At 45.3% G+C, this 17,935-nt stretch overlaps 1 protein-coding gene across 1 annotated transcript in view; it reads left to right on the top strand.

Moving 5' to 3' along the window:
• LOC121708955 (adhesion G-protein coupled receptor G2) overlaps positions 1–17,135 on the top strand; it is a 49,950-nt gene extending 32,815 nt beyond the window's left edge. The window contains exons 17-31 of the mRNA XM_042091938.1: positions 68–194; positions 522–892; positions 1,155–1,374; positions 2,695–2,896; positions 3,252–3,419; positions 11,697–11,819; positions 12,491–12,536; positions 12,641–12,744; positions 13,132–13,259; positions 13,521–13,792; positions 14,146–14,245; positions 14,726–15,009; positions 15,347–15,448; positions 15,689–15,811; positions 16,841–17,135. Coding sequence (XP_041947872.1) covers positions 68–194; positions 522–892; positions 1,155–1,374; positions 2,695–2,896; positions 3,252–3,419; positions 11,697–11,819; positions 12,491–12,536; positions 12,641–12,744; positions 13,132–13,259; positions 13,521–13,792; positions 14,146–14,245; positions 14,726–15,009; positions 15,347–15,448; positions 15,689–15,811; positions 16,841–16,983 — 2,513 coding nt within the window. The 3' untranslated portion in view covers positions 16,984–17,135. The remainder of the gene's footprint in view (positions 1–67; positions 195–521; positions 893–1,154; positions 1,375–2,694; positions 2,897–3,251; positions 3,420–11,696; positions 11,820–12,490; positions 12,537–12,640; positions 12,745–13,131; positions 13,260–13,520; positions 13,793–14,145; positions 14,246–14,725; positions 15,010–15,346; positions 15,449–15,688; positions 15,812–16,840) is intronic.
• The last annotated feature ends 800 nt before the right edge of the window (positions 17,136–17,935 follow it).

The raw sequence follows: 17,935 nt of genomic DNA, 5'->3' as shown, positions 1-17,935 counted from the left end.
ATTGCTTAACTCAAACGTACTCGTATGTGTATGGCTGACCGATGTGCTGACCCCTCCCCCTGGGCAGCTCTGTGTGGCCCTGCTGCGTCTCTGTCAGGTGATCTGCGCTCGGAGGACTTCACTAGGCAGAGCATCAACTTCACCGCTCAGCAGTTCTGTGCTAGTGGCCCCGCGTCTCTGAGCATCCTCGACTGGTGAGCAGGATCCCTCTGTCCGTTGATCCGCCTTGTCTACCGGTCATTGTGCGGTGATCCGCCTTGTCTAATGGTCAGTGTGCGGTCTGCCTTGTCTACCGGTCAGTGTGCGGTCATCTCAACCTGTCTGTCTCTGAGCTCTGCCAGCGTGGTTCTTTCCACCAGAGTGTGAATGCACATGTACAGTATGCACTGGCTTTTCGATGGCTAAGATCGCGTTCAGCTGAAACTATCCCATTCCAAACTATCCCATGTAGTGTGAACATTGCCTCCAGTTTGCTGTTGACCTCACTAAGTCTGATGGAAATGCATTTCTGTTTCCTGCAGCCAACCAGGGAAGACCCTGATAGTGCAGCTGAACGAAGGCTGCCCCTCTGTATCCCCCCCCACTGCCTCCTCCACCTCCACCCCCACCTCTCCCAGCACCTCTCCAAATGTCTCCATGACGACCCCTCTCTCCAATAACACCACCCGCCCCACACACAGCACCACGTCTGCAGGAGGAGGCCCAGCCAACAGTACTGCCCAGAGCTCAGCTGCTCCATTGACCAACAGCAGCAGCACGGCCGCCACACACACGTCACCGGGAGCCCAGAACAGTACCGCCACAACTCCATCGCCCGCCAGTACCGCCACCAACTCATCATCTGGCAGCACCGTCACAACGTCCACACCTGAAAGTCAGGCAACAGCCACAGGTACCCCTCCTCCGACTGGAGATGGAAGCATTCAAATCTGTGTCTAAGTTGAACTAAGTTGAAGTACTTGTTCTTCCTTTCTCACCTTTTCTTCTCCCTCCTCTATTCCTTATTTCCACTCTCTCATCCTCTCTTTCTTCTCCTCTAATCTCTCTCTGCTTTCTCTCTCTCCTTCGCTCCTGTGGCTCCCCTCTCTCTTTCCTGTCCTCTCTCTCTCTCCTTTCCTCCTCTCCTCTCTCTCACCCTCGTTCCTGCTCCACAGCTGCAGGGAACAGCAGTGCTGAGATGGTGGCTGACCAGCTCCTGGCTCTGACGCAGGACGCCTCCTCCCTCAACTCCTCCCAGGTGGAGCAGCTTGTGTCCCAGCTGGAGGTCCTGCTGTCGGGGCCCAACGTGAGCCTGGCCCTGGGGCGCACCTCTGTCAACATCGCCAACAACCTGCTCAACGCCTCCGCAGCCGCTGTCGCCTCCTCCTCCACCAGGTAACCCACTGTGGAGTCATTCAGTTCAGTTCAATTCAATTCAATTAGATCAGATCAGATCAGATTAGATTAGATTTGATTTGATTTGATTTGATTAGATTAGATTCAGTTCAGTTCAACTCAGCTCCAGCACAACACAACACAGTATATTTGTGTAGCGTTTTATCTCGAGAACCTCACTTGAACCCCCTCTAATGAACTAGCCTCTAATGAACTAGCCCCTAATGAACTAGCCTCTACTGAACTAGCCCCTACTGAACTAGCCTCTAATAAACTAGCCCCTAATGAACTAGCCTCTAATGAACTAGCCCCTAGCCTCTAATGAACTAGCCCCTAATGAACTAGGCCCTAGCCCCTAATGAACTAGCCCCTAATGAACTAGCCTCTAATGAACATGAACTAGCCCCTAATGAACTAGTCTCTGTGAACTAGCCTCTAATGAACTAGCCCCTAATGAACTAGGCCCTAATGAACTAGCCTCTAATGAACTAGCCCCTAATGAACTAGCCCCTAATAAACTAGCCTCTAATGAACTAGCCCCTAATGAACTAGCCTCTACTGAACTAGCCCCTACTGAACTAGCCTCTAATAAACTAGCCCCTAATGAACTAGCCTCTAATGAACTAGCCCCTAATGAACTAGGCCCTAGCCCCTAATGAACTAGCCCCTAATGAACTAGCCTCTAATGAACATGAACTAGCCCCTAATGAACTAGTCTCTGTGAACTAGCCTCTAATGAACTAGCCCCTAATGAACTAGCCTGAACTAGCCCCTAATGAACTAGGCCCTAATGAACTAGCCTCTAATGAACTAGCCCCTAATGAACTAGCCCCTAATAAACTAGCCTCTAATGAACTAGCCCATAATGAACCCCCTCTAATGAACTAGCCTCTAGCCTCTAATGAACTAGCCCCTAATGAACCCCCTCTAATGAACTAGCCTCTAGCCCCTAATGAACTAGCCTCTAATGAACTAGCCCCTAATGAACTAGCTCCTAATGAACTAGCCCCTAATGAAGTAGTCCCTATCCTCTAATGAACTAGCCCCTAATGAACTAGCCCCTAATGAACTAGCCTTTAATGAGCCGATGCTGCTGGGGTGATGGTGATGTTGAAGTCCTGCCCTGCTAATGAACTAGCCGATGCTGCTGAGGTGATGGTGATGTTGAAGTCCTGCCCTGCTAATGAACTAGCCGATGCTGCTGGGGGTGATGGTGATGTTGAAGTCCTGTCCTGCTAATGAACTAGCCGATGCTGCTGGGGGTGATGGTGATGTTGAAGTCCTGTCCTGTGCGTTCTGCTCCCTCTCTCTGTCCTGCAGGCTGATCCGGATCGTGGACACAGTGGGCCTGAAGCTGGAGGTGTCGGGGGAGAGCGAGTCCATCCTGTTCGACTCTCTGGCCCTGGCTGTGAGCCGGGTGGACGGGACCCACTTCAGAGAGACCACCATCTCCATCGCTGACCCCACCAACCTGCAGGTACACACACCCACCATCTCCATCGCTGACCCAACCAACCTGCAGGTACACACACCCACCAGTGTGTAGGGGGCAGGAGATTGTAGAGAGGGCATTAGAATGTGTAGGGGGCATTAGAGTGATTTAAATGCTGGCTTTAACTGTATAAGTCATCATTATGGTGCTATCTCCCTCATCATCATCATTATGGTGCTATCTCCATCATCATTATGGTGCTATATCTGTCTCATCGTCATCATCATTATGGTGCTATCTCTCTCTCTCTCTTTATTGTGTCTGATTGGCTTTAACTCTATAATACTAATACCATTATAGTAATGTCACTGTCTCTTATCTCTTTACTGTGTCTGATTGAAAGGCTTTAACTCTCTTTAATTGGTCACTCTGGTGCTGTGTGTAGATCGTCCCCAGGGTGGTGCGGTCGGTGTCGTGGGTGGAGGGGCGCACTGACCCCCCCCAGGGCTCCATCACGCTGCCCTCCACCCTCACAGATGTCCTCAGCCCCCAGCAGCAGCAGGAGGCGTCCAGGGTGCTGTTCAACTTCTACCAGCGCAGCACCTTCTTCCAGGTACACACACACACACACACATATGTGACCAGGCATGGCAAAACCAGGTCCATGTCTGCCCAGAGACATTTTGAGTTATTCACAGATTCTGAAAGTGTAGTTTCAAAGCTATCCAATGATGTCTCACTCATGGAGATCGGATAATATTTGAATAAGTTGTAGCCATTTTAAAGTATACACATCTCAAAGCTACAAGCTGAGAAATCAGGGTTTTCAATTTGACTACTTTCTCCCTCAATCCATGGGAGGGGAACACAATGGTCCTCATTTACATGACATTAAGATCAACCCTCCCCCCTGTCACGGTCACTGATTTGTCAGCCTGCAGTGCTAATGACCCATCGAAACTATCTGTAATGGGTTACAGAACCAGCTAGTAGCAATGGATAAAGTAGTCTAAAACAAACATGAGATCACGTTTGCAAACCATGTTATTTTGAATGAACACCCAGTGCAAGGCACCAAGTTGGTAATGGATTCAGCAGGTTTAGCAATGGATAAAATAGTCTAAAACGCGAACTAAACAAACATGAGATCACGTTTGCAAACCCTGTTAATTTGAATGCACACACGATAAGGCACCCTGCCATCAGTCAAAACAAGACATTCTCGCATTATTCAAATTAATTGCCCACCGAAACTATCTGTAGTGGGTTTTGGCTAGTAGCCTATGGTGCCAATAGCTAACGACAGTAGGCCTACGTTAGCGAGTAACAATGGATAAAGTTTCTAGCACACAAACTTTATCCCCGTCAAATGTAACTGTGGAAATAGCATACAAGGATACAAGGATACAAGGAAGTTTATTGTCACATGCATATAGTTACTGGAAGTAAGAAATGCAGTGAAATTATGTCTGGTGTCAGCCTATTTGTGCAAAGTGGGGGGGGGGGGTAAAAAGTGCAGTAGAAGAGGGGTTTCTGGGGCCGTATTCACAAAGCCTTTTATCTTACCACTAGGAGTACTCCTAAATCGCACTAAAAGATTTTAGCTAGGAGTTTTCTCTTAAAAGTTATTCACAAAGCCTTTCAGATCTACTCTTAGTAAGGAAAAATGACAACTCCTAAACTAACTAAGAGCAAAGTCCTTTTAGGCAAGTCCCTCCACTTGGCGGCCATATACCAACGTTTTATGGGCACTCATCGGGCACAGTCTTTGGGTCGAACTGCGCGTGCGCAAGGCTTCACGACACCAATCTTGCTCCAGCGGCGAGATCACAACACATGATTGGCACGATGTCTTCACAACACACCATATGATTGGCTCAATGTATTCACATGTCGACGTTTTGCCGAGGAAGGGGTGGGATATGTGTAGATAACGGCCATATTGGCGTGACAAACTAGCCCCATGCATTTCTATGGAGTATTTTTTGAGTGCTGTGTCTCCTCATTAGAAAGTCTCTGCTAAGAGTGAGTCTTCGTTGCTATGGATGACGTCATTACTCGATCACGAGCACGAGCTTGATTGACTGATGACTGTAACGCGGGAATGATTCCAAAAGCCTCCCTTACGATGATAAGTGACAGGTGACAGGTCTGAGAATGCGTGCGCTACACAAGTACACAAGTAGTGCGAAGGACGGAAGATGATGAATAAGGCCTAGCCTAAATGGATAAAGAGTAAGGCAAAACAAATAGCCTATAGCCTGATAAAACATAGGCCTACGGATTGATGCAGTAGGCTAGGCTATCTTTGCAACATTATTAAATTAATCTGTCACCATATGCCTACGTTTGCAAAGAGGAGAACATTTTAATTTGATTCACAATGAACCGTTACATTTAATTTACATGTTGACAGTGAGTAGTTTTGGTTGTTGTTGGTGGCGTTATAGCATCCCTTTTATGCCTACAAAGCAAAATTGTTCCCTCGCGATTGGAAGCTCACATTTTTTTTAGGAGGTGCTCCTAAATTCCCCTTTTAGGAGCTACTTTTAGCCTTCTTTGTGAATACGGCCCCTGATATCTTACGATCTAGTTCCTCTGCTGCCAGACCGAGAGATTCTTCCTCGTTGTAATTATCTTCGGCTAAGGTCAGCTCTAGATTAGGGATGTTCTCCAATGTAATGAAGTCGCCTTCATAATCAGATTCAGGGGGATATTCCATCAACCTCGCTAATAAAGGCGGCGCTTAACAGAAATAGCCTGGCTTGAACTAGCGTAGACTTTCACTTGGGGCTGAAGCCGTTCCATTAACTCAAATTAGCGGCATCTTGGCCTCGTTTGTTCAAGCGAGGTTTAGTAACAATCTTTGGTTTAGTTCAGCTTCATCTCTGCTCGTGCACGAGGTAGAAAAGTAGACCAAAACAGTAGATTGACGAAAAGACGAGATATGTCGTAAAATTAAGACAATACTAGACGATTCCTGTTCGATAGGCAAGCGCCATTTACAGGATTTTCATCGAAAGTCATCAAATTTAACATCGAGAGAAAAAAATAGATTGCCTACAGAAATTGGAGAATAATGAAAGCATACATTTAAAACAACAATGCTAATGGTTTGAAATCAATTGCGAGTTTGGTTGGCTTCACTCTTGAACACATAGACTATAGTCTATGCTTGAACAAAACGAGTGAATGAATAAATGGTATAAACTCAAATACAACTTTGGCATATAGGCTATTCAAAACTATCTATAGCCTACGTTCTTATATTAAAAGAGTTCACTCCAAATTATTGTCTAGGTTTAGGTGGTCATAAAATAAATTAGTATTAACATAATAGCCTATTGTCTCCCATAAGTCCCAAAGTGTTTGAAATAAAGTTATCTGAAATGCAATGGCTTTCAATTTAATTTATGTCTAGTATTTAATCTGTGTAGCACACAGTTGATTTGATATTCATGAACAATCGTTGACACATGAAGCAGTTTTAATTATTAGCTGCCTAGGCTGCAGAATAATTATCCTTTGGCTTGCATCAGATATAATGTAGCCCCACTGGCAAATCTGTCACTGGACTCGTTTTCCGACTGATTGGTTTTTTGCAACACAGCTTAATTTAGCTTGAAAGTTAACCCTGCTACGGAGCAGGTTAGTTCTGTGGCATAAATTCCCATAGTTACCAAGCTGGGATTCACGTTAACCTCATTAATGGAACGGAATTCTCACTAAAATTAGCGAGGTTTGGCCTTTAGCGAGGTTGATGGAATACCCCCCTGGTCACACACACACACACACACACACACACACACACACATATATATATATATATATATATATATACACATACATACACACACACACACACATATATATCAGGGATGCAAACAGAGGTATGGTCAAAAAGGAGTGAGATTATCGAAGCCCACGCCCCCACAGGAAATATCATATAATTACATTTTGCCACCACCTCTGCAGGGGCGGAGTCAGAGGGGTAGCTCCGGGTGGCACAGGCCACCCTTGAGATTCGATTGGCCACCCCCAAATCTAGTCTACAATTGGCCATTAACATGGTCTAAGGCAGGACCTTTCTTGATGCACTTGCAGCAGTTTGAAGTATCAGACGTCAGAAATGTAAGTGGCAAACACGCTTGCCTTTATTGGCCTACAGGCTACTGCTTGTGCTAACACGCAAAGATATCTATTTACCTATTGCATCTGCCAGTGCCTATTTATCTAATCACACACTTAAGTCGCCGACATTTGATAGGTCATTAAGTGTTAACTGTAGGCTAGGCCTATACTTTTGTAAAAGTGTTTAATGGTAATAATGTCCTAATGTAATGTTAAGAAAACTTTTCATTTATGGTTCATCAAGCTTAGGCCTACTCACTAAACACTCGTCGCATCTAGGCTACAGGTGGCGATATTCTGATGACATGTATGACCATTCAACCAGCATTTGTTGTAAAATATTGAAATTATTGGAAGTTTACATAGCTTAGGCTAAACTGTATGCTTATTTCGTCCCCAATACCTGTTTTATTCATCCCGATCAGGAGGGATAAATGAAACATTGTGCACGTTCCACTTTTGCTTATAATAATTAAATAATCCCTGAACGCAGGGCTGGACTGGCCATCTGGCATACTTTTTCCTTTTTTTTTATTGGCCGAGCCAGTCTTTCTAAAGTTCATTTTCCATAGTAGCGCGTGACAACAAAATCATATGCCTGCGTTCTGTTCCCAGAGCTTTCTCTGTCTATGATCTGCAGCGTTTCGCAAATTATGAGCCTCCTCGACAAGTAGATTGCTGGTCTACGGAGCCATGAATTTAAATTACGCCCCACTTCTGTCTGTTAATTTGCGGCACAATTGAATGATATTATAGAACCGCGGACCGAAAGGTTTCCCCGATCAGGAAATACTCCTTAATTTGCAACTTTTTGTAGGCCTAACAGAGGTAGCCTAAATATCGTGCCTATGGCGATGTCCGCTTAAAAGAAAGAAAAAAAACATTTATTTCACTTGTCTCTCTGGATTGAACGCAGAATGTGGGCTGTTGCGCAAATAGATGAATGAGGGAGGGAGATTCCGTTAACAAAAACCTAAAGTTTTGCTAACATTTTCTCCATTATTATCGTAAAATATGTCTCCATGCAGGGCAGGGCTGGTTCTAACCTAGGCTAGGCTACTTTATTTGGGTGGGCTGGTAGAAATTTTGAAATTTTGGGTGGGCAACATAGCAAAGCTGTCAAATTGGATCAAAACTAACATAAACACAAAACAATAAGTACTACCTAGCTTGAGTTACTGCAGCCAAACGCCAGGGATAGGCATGCCTGATGTATTTAAAATACAAATTTGTATTTTATTTAGTTGGAAAAAAATGGCATCGTATTTTGTATCAAAATACTTTATAGGTTTGTAGTTTAAAAATACTGCCAAATACTTTTGGTAAAACCAATAACCTACTTTTGGTGATGTGATTATAAAAGTGAAAAACAATGAATGCAGCACTGGTGCTGACTTGTAATTTGCCCACAGTTGTTGTTATCAGAATATTGAGATTCAGGCAGATAAGTAACATGTAGGTTGCTCACACACTCATCCCAACCTCAAGTTTCTTGAGAACTTTAGTCGTCCAATTCGAACACATGGAACCGGTTATGTGGTTGCCCTGCAACAAGTTGCCCCATGTGCAACGTTAACAATGTTTGCTCACATACACAATACACTCCTTCATACCAACTTCAAGTTTCTTGAGAACTTTACTGATCATTAATCATCCAATCCGAAGACATGGAACCGGTTATGTGGTTGCCCTGCAACAAGTTACCCCACGTGAAAATGTAGTTAATAATTTGCCCACACTTGTTGTGATCATAATATTGAGATTTAGGAAGATGAAATTGCTCACATACACAATACACTCCTTCATACCACCCTCAAGTTTCTTGAGAACTTAAACAAATATTTTATTTTAACAGCTACAAAAATAGATGCACATAGAAGTTATTGTGGGGGGAAAATGTATTGGATGAGTATATTTGTATATCTTCATTTAATAGAATAGAATAAAAAGGATTATATTTTAATGTCCCCATGATGGAATTTGTTTTAGCACAGCATAGCCCAGGGACAGACAACTTAGATAATTAACTTTAATATGTTTGTATTATTTTATTCAAATACAAAGACATTTCATGTGAGAGTAAGGTATTTGTGTTTTTTTTTTCTTTCAATTTATGAGTATGGTGTTTGTGTCTGGTTTCCCTAATGTATTTGTGCTAATTTCACATCTTGAGCCTGTTTCTGTTTATCTGGTTGTTTTGCCTCATGCCATCCTTGAATTAATCAGTGCCTCACCAGTGCCACACTTGTTAAAAATGTCTAGAATCGCCACTGCACCTCTGCCATCCAGGGCTCACCCTATTCACACAAAAATGTTCTTTATATGAAAATACACTGTCCCAGTTCCTTCCCTTATTCTGTCTGCTGGGGCCTGACTTTGGCTGGTAGCTGGCTTGTCTTGACAGAGGAGCTGGGCCACACTGGGTAGATATGATGGTAGCCACTCTCTCTGTGTGTATAGCACTCTGGCAGTGATTCAACAGAGCATGCACTCCCTTGTTAGCATAATTAATCTCTTTCATGCAGAAAGTACATTTGGCATGTCCCTTTTTTCAATTTTTTTGAAAAAGTCTGACATTTTGAATTTGTGTTTGGCTGTCTTGACCTCAATCTCCGTTTCAACCTGTAACCAAGACCAGTTCCAATTTGTTTTACAACCCTCATCCACTTTCTTAACTGTTAGTGCCTCACTCTCATCAAATTCTCTCATTCTGTAAATGAAAAGTTGCATATATTAGCCATAGTGTTACCCTAGACCTGACAGTATCATAACAGAGTGCAAAATAGTTCACTTCACTTTGCCCCCTTTCTCAATGCGCCCCAAAATAACGTTATTCTGCACGAAAATGTACAGTTAAAATGTATCAACAGTAGTGCGGTCTGTCTGTTAGGATAAGCCCACACATCAGTTTCTCGCCCTTATGTGGTAGGTGTCATTGAAAATAAGTCAGTTCGTCACTTGTCACTTCAGGTTGCATTTACGAAAAAGCCTAGACCAGCGGCTCATTAGGCTACTAGACGTCAACAAGCGGCTAGCCTAAACAAGTGGCTAGCCTAAACAAGTACGTTACCAGTAGGCTACACGTTGGAAAGGGGGTAGAGTTGGATATAACGTTAGGCTGCTACTAAAATATTACAGGACAAAATACTGCTAGTCTGTCCGGAACTGAACTAAACTGACTGACGCAACAAACAAGGTTAAAAAAATCCAACTGTATTTTTGCTAGTCATGTAAAATGTAGCGCTAGTGTGCTACTTAAGCAATATAGCACGAGTGAGAGTGGGGTTGGTCATGGATATTCCCACGGGTGTTGTTCGGCCGTAGCCACGAGGCTGGAGGCCGAGTGGCGCAGCAGCCGTGTAATATTTTAGCTTTTATACAACAATTCTACAACAAACTAAATAATCTGAAAACACCCCATTATTGTTTAAAAATGTTAATTTCGACATCGTTCTTACGCATCAAAAAATAGTTCCCTTTTCAATAGACAGCATGGTAACCAACTAGGTTGCTAGGTAACCAACATTCCAGATCCCTCGTTACGGGTCTTAGTGGTTTACATGTCTTTTTGAAAGAAATGTTGAAAGTCGGGCTGAAATCACATTCATATCTAGGTTTGCTGAATGCATGTTACAAGGACAATGGGCCATGTCATGTAAGGGACATGGTACTGCAAAAAAACGGAAACATTGTCTACATTGCAGAACCACTCAACTTTATTAATTTATGGTGAATAAATGTTATATTACTGTGCACAGCCTGACGTGACGATGCTAGCACGTTAGCAGCGGTTAGGTAATTATGCTAACGTTAGTCTCCTCCAAGTGACAATCATATTATACACAATGCTGGCAATGCTAAGAACAATTAGCATCCTCGTTTATCTTACTTGCATTGAGTTGACTGTGTGGCTTAATCCACAGATGTAGTGAAGCACTGTTTCGTTATGGTTTGCTAAGGAGTAACCCATTGCTTGAAATCGTGGAGAGCTGGGATGAGAACATTGTGTCAAATCTTCGCATTGTATCGCGGAGTGATTTATTATTAGCTGTGCAAAGTCTGAGTTGAAATGTCCAGGGATATTCCAACTCATGGAACGTCTCTCGGCCAATCAGAAACAAATAAATAGTTCCATAGAACCCAATTGTTGTATAACTAGCACTAACCTGGCATAGTTATTGTAAAGACTGTAATGAGACATTAGGACAACCTAAACATTACACAATACAAATGGTAGAAATTATGTGATTAGAAGACATCAAATATGGTTAACCTTACCTTTCTTGCAAAAAAGACCAGGCGCGACACAAAATTACTGGATCCCGGACTGATAGATGTAACGTTAAATCCTTGCAGTGAAGTGCAGCCTTGTAGCAGTAGGATAATGGTGCGCAGCAAATGGGATTTTTATGTGCGCAGCTTTTTGATTTAGTGTTGTCTTACACTTATTATGTTTCATGGACTGTAACGGTAGGCTATGTGTTTATGTAGTCATTTTAATACAGAATTAACTTTGATGAAATTATAATCAGACACTTCAACCCCCCCCCCAAAGAAAAACTCGTCGGATCTGCACGATTCACACAAGTCCCCCAGCCAGCCGTGAAAAAGGCGGCATCCGCCAAAAGGCGCGCTGTTTGCATCCCTGAATATATACACACACACACACTCTCACACACACACACATACAGACACTCACACACACACACTCACACACACACACACACACTCTCTAACTGTGCCCTCTCCTGTCATGCAGGACGCAGGTCTGAAGTCGGGGGAACTCAACAGTGGCATCCTGAGCACCAGTGTGGCTAACCTGTCAATCAGCGGTCTCCAAGACAACATCACCATCACTCTGAAAAACAACAAACCCATTCCGGTTAGTCAGGGGCCCTTCATGGACACGCCCCATTTTGCTCACAGGCACACCTTCCTCACGTCTCACATGCATGCACACACACACTGACACACACACAATCTCACAGCTGTATACACACACACACACAATCTCACACACGTATACACACACACACACAAACACAATCTCACACCTGTATTTGCATACTGACTCACTTCACATTCCATAGACCTGAATTCTTCATTCAATCTGTGGATGTTATCAACAGGTTCTTTTGATACTAAGATATCAGTATGAGGAAAGCTTTTAGGAATGTGATTTCCCACAATGATACCATGATTCTCATTATAGCTCTGTTTAGCCCTTCCGTTCACATTAAAAGGAATTCAGCATGATAATTCATGTGTGCTTATGTACAAGTGTGTAGTACTCTGCCTTTACCTCAAAAAGAATACAAAAGAATTCTATTGTTTTGTGCATATTTTATATCTAGATATATATATTTACAATGGTGAAAGATGACTAACGACAATTATTTTAAATAAATACATATTGTGAATAAATAAACAAACACACACTCATACATATACACTTTTATTATTATATATCTCGTATTTATAATTGGATTGAATTTTAGATATAGTTTACAAACACATCATGTTCTAAAGTTGAGTTTGGTTCTTTCTTCTCAGGAGAACAGCTCTGTTTCTTGTGCCTTCTGGGACTTCACTCTGAATGGTAAACATTGAAGTTCAGATTATTTCCATATGCAGTAGTATATTTCCTTGCTGATGGCTGTTATTCTCATCCCTGTGTCTTCCCATTGGCTGTGCTTGTGGCAGATGGCTCTGGGGGCTGGAACGATGTTGGATGTAGTGTTGTAAATGTCACCGATGAGCAGACAATCTGCAGCTGCAGCCACCTCACCAGTTTTGGCATCCTCCTGGTGGGTAACACTGATGGAAGCACTGGTTGAGCACAACACGACACGACACAGCACAACACGACACAGCACAGCACAGCACAGCACAACACAACAGCTAACTATTCAAATCAGTGAGTGCACAGGTAGAACCAGGTAGATGAGCTAACTAATCAAATCAGTGAGTGCACAGGTAGAATCAGGTAGAACCAGGTAGATGGTAGATGAGCTAACTAATCAAATCAGTTAGTGCACAGGTAGAACCAGGTTTCCCATCTCTGATAGTGGATGAGTTACTGACTGACCAGACGAATGCTAGACCAGGACGATGTGTCCATCGGTCGTCTACAACCTGTGGCTTTAGTTTCACCTCTACTCCACCCCTCCCCCACACACACCCCACCCTCACAGGATCTGTCGCGTGGAGATGAAATCACGAGTCGGCTGCAGGCCACCATTCTGACCTACATCACCTACATCGGCTGCGGCATCTCAGCCATCTTCCTCTCCATCACACTGCTCACCTATCTGGCCTTTGGGTGAGTTCCTACATCTCCATCACACTGCTCACCTACCTGGCCTTTGGGGGAGTTCCTCCATCACCATCGAGTCCAACATCGTGTGTGTGAATTTGTGTGTGTGTGTGAGAGAGAGAGAGAGAGAGAGAGAAAGTAACCTGTGTAATGACAAGAACCTGATTCAGCTGTGCTATATGTGTGTGTGAGAGAGAGAGAGAGAAAGTAAACTGTGTAATGACAAGAACCTGATTCAGCTGTGCTCTGTGTGTGTGTGTGTGACAGTAAACTGCGTAAGGACATCCCCTCTAAGATCCTGATCCAGCTGTGCTTTGCGCTGCTGCTGCTGAACCTGGTGTTCCTGCTGGACGCGTGGCTGGCCCTCTACCCGGACGCCGTGGGCCTCTGCATCAGCACCGCCTTCTTCCTGCACTACTTCCTGCTGGCCGCCTTCACCTGGATGGGCCTGGAGGCCGTGCACATGTACATCGCTCTGGTCAAGGTCTTCAACAGCTACATCTCCCGCTTCATGCTCAAGTTCAGCCTCGTCGGCTGGGGTGAGTCCCGCTCCCAACGGCGCTTGGTCAGGGGGCACCAGAGTCCAGAGCGCACACAGAGCCTGTGGAGGTGACCCCGGCTGCAGAGAGCAAAACTCCTCCCATGTATTGGGTCTGTCTGGGGACTTGACCTACAGGGCTGAATGTAGGAGGACTTTTACTTTCTAAAAGCCGGAGTTTTCCACCTTGGTGCAGTACCTATAATGCAATGGGAGAGTTTCTGGTTTAGTCAAAGTTATTGTTGCTCACTTAACACCATGGTGCCCAGGCCCCTCATTATGTATTCGGGAATGTTCTAGAGTACAGAATACAACAGGCTTCTAGAACTCCTGTTCCTGTTCTCTCTTACCCAGGCATCCCACTCCTAGTGGTCATCATCGTCATCGCCATCGATAAGGACAACTACGGCCTCGTCTCTTATGGGAAGTACGAAGATGGCACCACTGATAATTTGTGAGTTCAGCTCTGGAATATCAAAAGCAGTCAGCTTATTTATTTACCTCTTTGGTAATCATAATGATGATCATAAAGCACTTAGTAGGGTTCATGATTTCCTGTATAAAAGAGCATTGAATTGATGATCTAAACGTCCTGCTCCCCCACCTCCTCCTCCTCCTCTTCCTTCTCCTCATCCTCCTCTTCCTTCTCTTCCTCCTCCTCCTCTTCTTCCTCTTTGTCTTCCTCCTCCCCATGCTCTTCCTCCTCCTCCTCCTCCTCTTCCTCCTCTTCTTCCTCTTTGTCTTCCTCCTCCCCATCTTCCTCCTCCTCCTCCTCTTCCTCTTTGTCTTCCTCCTCCCCATGCTCTTCCTCCTCCTCCTCTTCTTCCTCCTCTTCTTCCTCTTTGTCTTCCTCCTCCACATCTTCCTTCTCCTCCTCTTCTTCCTCTTTGTCTTCCTCCTTCTCCTCCCCATCCTCCTCCTCCTCTTCCTCCAGCTGCTGGTTGCGTAACGGCATAGCGTTCTACGTGGCGGTGGTGGCGTACTTCTGCGTGATCTTCGTGATGAACCTGGCGATGTTCGTGGTGGTGCTGGTGCAGCTGCGGAGGATCAAGCAGAACAACCCGCAGAACGTGCAGCACCGGAGCCACCTGCAGGACGCGCGCAGCATCGCCGGACTCACCGTCCTGCTCGGGCTCACCTGGGGGTTCGCCTTCTTCGCCTGGGGGCCCGTCAACCTGGCCTTCATGTACCTGTTTGCCATCTTCAACACACTGCAGGGTACGCAACACACACATACACACACACACACACACACACACACACACGCATACACACACACACACGCATACACACACACACACACACACACACACACACACACACACACCACTAATCCGTCAACCTGGCCTTCATGTACCTGTTTGCCATCTTCAACACACTGCAGGGTACGCAACACACACAATCACACACACACACACACACACACACACACACATGCACACACACACACACACACTCACATACTCAAACACACACACACACACACATCAATCATCTGCTTAAATAAAATAATGTCATTTTCTTGCTGACCTGTTGTTCCTGTGTTCTCTTGTAGGATTCTTCATCTTTGTGTTCCACTGTGCGGTGAAGGAGAACGTGAGGAGACAGTGGAGAACGTACCTGTGTTGTGGCAAAATGAGACTGGCTGAGAACTCAGGTACAACCCCCCCAACACACACACACACACACACACACACACATGTCAGTCGTCTGTCTGTAGCCCTGTGGGTTGCTGTCTTCATGCCTCATGCATCATATTTCCATGTAATTCTTCCTGCTACACATCTTGGACAAAGTTCTTGTATTTGTTTTAAAACAACAGCAACAAAATCAGCAAACAAACTTTGACCTTGACTGACCTTGACTGACCTTGCTGTTCTGCTCTCATGATCTGCAGACTGGAGTCGGACTGCCACTCAGAACAAGAACAAGAAGTCTTACATTTCCGGATCGCAGAACTCTAGCTCCTCCACCACCTGCCTGGCGCCCGAGTCCTCCGTCCGCACACGGAGCACACGTGGTAGGTCTGGGGGCTCTGGTGGGTCTGACCACCACCCTGTTCATCAGGTCTGGGGGCTCTGGTGGGTCTGACCACCACCCTGTTCATCAGGTCTGGGGGCTGTGGTGGGTCTGACCACCACCCTGTTCATCAGGTCTAGGGGCTCTGGTGGGTCTAACCACCACCCTGTTCATGAGGTCTTCAAACGGCTTGGCCAGGCCTGCTATTCAGACCTGTATGCAGTCCTAAGGGCCCTTCACACCAGGAACGATAACTACAACTACAATAGTAACGATAACTACATCTACAATAGTAACGATAACTACATCTACAATAGTAACGATAACTACAACTATAATAGTAACGATAACTATAATAGTAACGATAACTACATCTACAATAGTAACGATGACTACAACTACAATAGTAACGATAACTATAACTATAATAGTAACGATAACTACATCTACAATAGTAACGATGACTACAACTATAATAGTAACGATAACTATAGTAGTAATGATACATAGTAGTATCGATAACTACAACTATGATAGTAACGGTAACTACAACTATGATAGTAACGATAACTACAACTATAGTAGTAACAATAAATACAACTATAATAGTAACGATAACGATAATTACGACTATAACGATGTATGAGCGTCCACACTGACCAATGATAAGGAAAGTCTCACCTTGTTGATGAATGTAATTTGTCAAATTTTAATTGGATTCTGATAGCATTCCCAAAATTGCCCAAAATGATACCCAATGATGTTGTTTTTCATGTCATTATCATTATAGTTTATAGCTATAGTCATTCATATTAGCTAGAAGAATACTTTTTTGCTGTTATCGTTCCAGTTGTCATTCTGTGTGAGCAGCCCTGTACTCACTCATGGAGTGAGAAGTAGATGTTCCTGTACTGCTGCCCACATTAGCACGACTACTTCGTCTGTGGAACTGGACATCTTTCACATCTGTCATGATTGGTCTAAATCCAGTGATCTCACCTGTCATCTCTTTGTGTGTGTCTCCCCACAGGAAGTCCGTCTGACGACCGAATTATATCAGACACAGAGACCAACTCGGATGTCGTCCAGAACCAGATCAACAGCCAGTATCACAACCCTTCTCGTGCTCAGGCTGATTGGATCAGACCCCGCTCAGACTCCAGAGGGTCGTAGGTCATAGGTCATAGGTCAAAGGTAACTCTCGGTACGCCACGGCCTGACCAGAACTCTATGTGTTCCATTATGAGGGCGCTCCCTCTGACCAGCTCCATTATGAGGGCGCTCCCTCTGACCAGCTCCATTATGAGGGCGCTCCCTCTGACCAGCTCCACTATGAGGGCGCTCCCTCTGACCAGCTCCACTATGAGGGCGCTCCCTCTGACCAGCTCCTCTGACCAGCTCCATTATGAGGGCGCTCCCTCTCGCTCCCTCTGACCAGCTCCTCTGACCAGCTCCACTATGAGGGCGCTCCCTCTGACCAGCTCCACTATGAGGGCGCTCCCTCTGACCAGCTCCATTATGAGGGCGCTCCCTCTCGCTCCCTCTGACCAGCTCCACTATGAGGGCGCTCCCTCTCGCTCCCTCTGACCAGCTCCACTATGAGGGCGCTCCCTCTGACCAGCTCCATTATCCCTCTGACCAGCTCCATTATGAGGGCGCTCCCTCTGACCAGCTCCATTATGAGGGCGCTCCCTCTGACCAGCTCCATTATGAGGGCGCTCCCTCTGACCAGCTCCACTATGAGGGCGCTCCCTCTGACCAGCTCCATTATGAGGGCGCTCCCTCTGACCAGCTCCACTATGAGGGCGCTCCCTCTGACCAGCTCCATTATGAGGGCGCTCCCTCTGACCAGCTCCACTATGAGGGCGCTCCCTCTCGCTCCCTCTGACCAGCTCCATTATGAGGGCGCTCCCTCTGACCAGCTCCACTATGAGGGCGCTCCCTCTGACCAGCTCCACTATGAGGGCGCTCCCTCTGACCAGCTCCACTATGAGGGCGCTCCCTCTGACCAGCTCCACTATGAGGGCGCTCCCTCTCGCTCCCTCTGACCAGCTCCATTATGAGGGCGCTCCCTCTGACCAGCTCCATTATGAGGGCGCTCCCTCTGACCAGCTCCACTATGAGG

Source organism: Alosa sapidissima, chromosome 5, assembly GCF_018492685.1.
Source record: "Alosa sapidissima isolate fAloSap1 chromosome 5, fAloSap1.pri, whole genome shotgun sequence".
Classification (NCBI taxonomy): Eukaryota; Metazoa; Chordata; class Actinopteri; order Clupeiformes; family Clupeidae; genus Alosa; species Alosa sapidissima.
This window is presented reverse-complemented; position numbering and strand designations above follow the sequence as displayed.